We start from the raw sequence: 4,912 nt of genomic DNA, 5'->3' as shown, positions 1-4,912 counted from the left end.
ACTTGGACTGAAATGTGCAGGAGCTCCATCGTGCATGAGCCACATGTTCTGTCGTACTTGTAAAGACACATGTTCTAGCAGCACAGGTAGAGTATCCCGTATGAAATCATGATAACATGCTCCATTGAGCGTAGGTAGAAGAACATACTGACGAAACTAAAATGAGCTCTAACATGGAAGTTAAGCGTTTCCGGACACATTTTTTCTTTGTTTGTGTGTGAGGAATGTTTCCTGAAAGTTTGGCCGTACCTTTTTGTAACACCCTGTACATAAATATCTCCATGACTAGCAGCAACGCAGGTGTCATTAGTAAACAACAGCTGCCGTCTGTTCCACTCCGCATTCAAGATAAAAGAACTCTTTCTCATAGAAATATGAGGACGCAAATATCTTGAAACCTAGTATAGCGAGGCTTGAGCAAAGGAAGTAGAATGAAGATTAGAGGCTATCTTCCCGTCGATGCCGCGGTACTTGGAGCCAGAGCACAAGCTACGATTACGAAAGGCTGCGAAAGGAAATCAGCATCTTCTCTTTTCAGAGGACAACATCGATTTTTGCCTGGAACGATTTAGTGAGACCACGGAAATCCGAAAGCCGGATGATCGTACAGGAACATAAACCATCACATCGTCTTCCTGAATGCCAATCCAGTGTAATAAGCACTGCATCACCTCGCTTGTTGTATGACCAATGATTTTAGAGTTGTTAATAAATATATTGTGTTTGTTTCTAAACCTACTTTCAACATCGATTAACTCTTTTTTTTTAAGAATGAAGCCTTATATTATCACCTGTCAAGAGGAACTCTAATACTTCGTCCGAATACTCTCTGCTAGACTGGACTAAGGATTGCTATACCGATTATCAATTGCTCTGCTGATAAGGACTTTGAGAGGACTTAACGGACTTTGTAGTATTATAACTTCCATCATTAAGTCTGATCCTTTACTCCGACGCAGTTTTTCAGGTTTTGTATTAACTATATTCTGTGCTTGTTTAATTGTGAACTAATAAAAGCTGCGTAGGTTGGTAGTTTTTGCGATTTAATACAACATTATGGTTGTTTCTCGCATCCTACCTTCAATTGCCTTCTATCATTCCACTGCTGCTCGTAAATTCCTCTCTGATATAGCTGTTCTGACTCATTTTTGTCACGTTGTTTTCGTGCGTCCTCTTCTTCTGCTATTAGTTGGAACCCACTCCATCAACTTCTTAAGTCATCTGTCCTCACTCAAACGGCATACAATGTCTACACCATCTCAGTCGTTTTGCTTCCGTTTATCCATTACAGTGTCTTCATTTTTAATTTTATCCTCTAGCTTCAAGCTACAGTCACCCCTGCAAAATCCTACGTGCATTGACAATAAGTTCCTATTACTTTTTTCAGTTATTTTACATATTACTGCTCTATATGTTGCTATAATTTCTACAATAATTTTGTACTTTCTAATATTCGTTTCAGGTATGCTCCATAAAAGGCTATAAAACCCCATTTAATTGTTTTATTGCTTGTCTACCATTACGAATACAGCCCGGTTGCCGCGCGGGATTAGCCAAGCGGTCTAGGACGCTGCAGTCATGGACTGTGCGGATGGTCCCGGCGGGGGTTCGAGTCCTCCCTCGGGCATGGGTGTTTGTGTTTGTCCTTAGGATAATTTAGATTAAGTAGTGTGTAAGCTTACGGACTGATGACCTTAGCAGTTAAGTCCCATAAGATTTCACATACATTTGAACATTTGAACAGGCTGGTTGTAATTAAACTTCCGCCACTTGAGAGGACCATCATGAAGTACGAGTGACCGTAGGACAATGAAACTTTGTGGAAACATTTGTAAAGACAAGTGGAAGACAAATAACGAATGAAGCATAGAAAGAAACATATTTTAGTTTCTACTTGGGAGGGTAATATATGTTAATCTCGTACGCTCCGGGTTATAAACGTTGCTCGTTGTGACGACCGTCTCTTTGCACTACAGCGTGTATTCCATTTCAAAACTGTTCTCAGCACTTTTCGAACGATGGCTCACGGAATGTGGTGACATAGCTTGTGCACTTCTTAAAGATAGCACGTTGCGTCCTGCATTCACAGCCATGACAACGGTAACTTCTTCAGCAATTTGCGGCGCATTTGGGAGCCGGACTCTTCCAGGAGCAATTCCAAAACCGCCAGTTACTTCGAACTTGCGAATCATGTTCTTCAACCCCGATGCGGAATGAGGAATCATTCGTATTGCTTTAATGCGACGATAGTCGCGAAGAGCTGCAGTGGTATTGGTCTACACTGGCTCAAATAGCGAAAAGTATAATTATAAACACCCTGTTTATTGAGATACAGGGACCAAATAAGCCTTTATGAAATGGACGTTACAGTTATATACTGTGTCAAATATTGCCATGATAAGCTTCCGTTTTCAGAGAAGGAAAAGGACATAGTATTGTCATACGTGATCTGGTCTGGCATTTCGAAAAGACAACAGAGGTGTTACGGATTTTTCTCTGCCTCGTGATGGCTGGGTGTTGTGTGCTGTCCTTAGGTTAGTTAGGTTTAAGTAATTCTAAGTTCTAGGGGACTGATGACCATAGATGTTAAGTCCCATAGTGCTCAGAGCCATTTGAACCATTTTTTTTGTTGTAGAAGTCTTCCTTTCTGGATGACGTTATCAAGAAGCAACTCGTCCCTCGCTGTTGTAAAGGTTAACACTCCTACGTGTTAGAGAATATTCTGTTAATTTCTCTCATTCTGACTTTGGAAAATAAACCTCGTTTTGTTCCACGCTGTACGACTGTATATTGCGTGCTGTTCTGGGGTAAAATTCACCACGTAATAGGATGAGGGATGTCAGTGTGAGTGACAATCATACTTTACGAAAAATTTAGTTCACAAATTAACTGAGTTCCTAAATCGATTTTTCTGTTCCTTTCAAGATAAAGCATCTTCTACCAAATTATTTAGGAGTACATGAGAGACAACATAATAGCCGCGATATTAACAAGCGAGTGACTGTACTGAGTAAAACGATTGTAAGGGGAAGTAATTATCTTTAAGAGTTCCTGGATAATTTTTTTCGAAAAATAAACAAAGGAAGTAATGTTGTCGTGGGAGGTTAACAAGGGGCTAGGAGCGGATCGATGAAATTCCATTACGAATATTACTATTTGTAACATCTTCTACTCGCCCTACTGGGAACACACACTCGGCGAGCTGATCAATTCGAGTAAAGTCTGTAAGTAATGATGGACAGATTATGGAAGCGCTACACAGAGATCCGGTACTTCTTCGTTCTGTGTAAATTGTTCGGTACATGTCCAGTTTCATTTGACAAGAAGCATGTAAAAATAACGGTAACAGTCAAGGCGAGACTGTACTGTATATCGCTCGCTCTGCTGATCCTTTTCTGCGCCCTTTATAGTCTTCTGGTGCGCTTACCAGAGAGTTATAAAACTGTAGAGAGCCTTGCTAAGTACTCGGACGCCTGCAATATTTTCTTCGCTACGGCTGCAGCTTTAACGTGTATTATTCGCAGCTCTACTTTAAAACAAAGACACGTCGAAAATTTCTGCTCAAAACTAATTTCAGTTGATGAATTCCTGTATGGAGACGAGGACACAGAATATTTACGTCTCGCAACTCTCTTGGTGTGGGGTGTAGTAGCAGTCACCTTTTATTCAGTGGTTTTATATGCTGACATTACATGGCTCATGTTACCTATTTTGAAAATTTCTTTTCTGTTTGCTATTTTTATCATGCACTTCATGAGCAACGTCGCTATTCTACAATATCTCATTCTCAATGTGGCGTTAAAAATGAGATTTTCAAGACTGAACAGGTATGTTCTGCAGTTATTCTTCCTGTCTACCAAGGACGCAGAAGGAGATCTCGACATTAAGATTTCGAAACTGCTAAATAATACACCAGAAACGAAAGATCTACAGCGTGACGATAAATTTTTTGTCAAGAAGTCTTTTGCCTCACTCCACTCTGAGGCTCAAAGAATTGTCAACGGACCTAAAAACGATGTACCCAGCTGTAATCAGGTACTGGTGACGGAGGAAGACGCGAGCCAGCTGCGAAATTTGCGCAAAATATATTGCCTCCTTATCGAAATGGGTAAAGCTGTCAATGCGGCTTATGGAGTACAGAATCTCGTAGAAGTGGTCAGCTGTTTCGTGAGTATCGTGACGTACATTTATATCAATGTAGTTGTCTTCTTAGATCTGAAGCCCGTTTGGCCTGGAATACCGAGGGGTCAAGTCATCACCATGTTCTCTCTGTGGATTGGACTCATGGTGGGGCGTCTACTGATCACAGCGTACAGCAGCGACATGGTCGTGCAAGAGACCACCCGCACACAGCGGCTGGTCCAGAAACTACTGCTGTTACCACTGCCTGCTAGAAGCGGCTGTCAAGACGAGCTGCAGCTCTTCGGAGAGCAGATGGCGCGCAGTCGACTGCGCTACAGCGCAGCGGGGTTCTTCACGCTCGACCTGTCTCTGCTGAGGAGCTTCACAGCCACCGTCACCACCTACGTCGTCATCCTCGTCCAGTTCGGACTGTCTGGCGCGAACAAGCAGCAGAACAGCAGCGCCGCTGAGTGCAGATGTTAACCAGACAGACAAAGTGACAGGTATCTGAGAGGACTATTACGCACACAGTTTGTTATACGGCTGCCAGTTTATATTTACGTACCAAACCTCTTTCATTCAATGAAATTTGGATTCCTTGATTTTCACCTAGAAAACCTACTCTGTATAATAATCACAATTATGTTGACAGTTGTAATTTTGTCTTAATATGTACATGGCACTGATATCAGTCAAAGAAGATATATTTATTTTTTGTTTTATAAAATTTCACAGTACTTCACCTGTTCATAGCTGTCACTGGGATTAATTCTTGGTTTGTGAATGACTG

At 41.6% G+C, this 4,912-nt stretch overlaps 1 protein-coding gene across 1 annotated transcript; it reads left to right on the top strand.

Annotated features, from left to right (window-relative positions):
* Positions 1-4,104: 4,104 nt before the first annotated feature.
* On the top strand, positions 4,105-4,605 carry LOC126482022 (putative gustatory receptor 28b). Its single transcript, XM_050105992.1, has one exon. The coding sequence runs from the start codon at positions 4,105-4,107 to the stop codon at positions 4,603-4,605; it is 501 nt and encodes a 166-aa protein (XP_049961949.1).
* The last annotated feature ends 307 nt before the right edge of the window (positions 4,606-4,912 follow it).

This window comes from Schistocerca serialis, chromosome 5 (assembly GCF_023864345.2).
Source record: "Schistocerca serialis cubense isolate TAMUIC-IGC-003099 chromosome 5, iqSchSeri2.2, whole genome shotgun sequence".
NCBI classification, from domain to species: domain Eukaryota; kingdom Metazoa; phylum Arthropoda; class Insecta; order Orthoptera; family Acrididae; genus Schistocerca; species Schistocerca serialis.
Note: the sequence above shows the minus strand (reverse complement) of the source record. Positions and strands in the feature narration are given on the sequence as shown.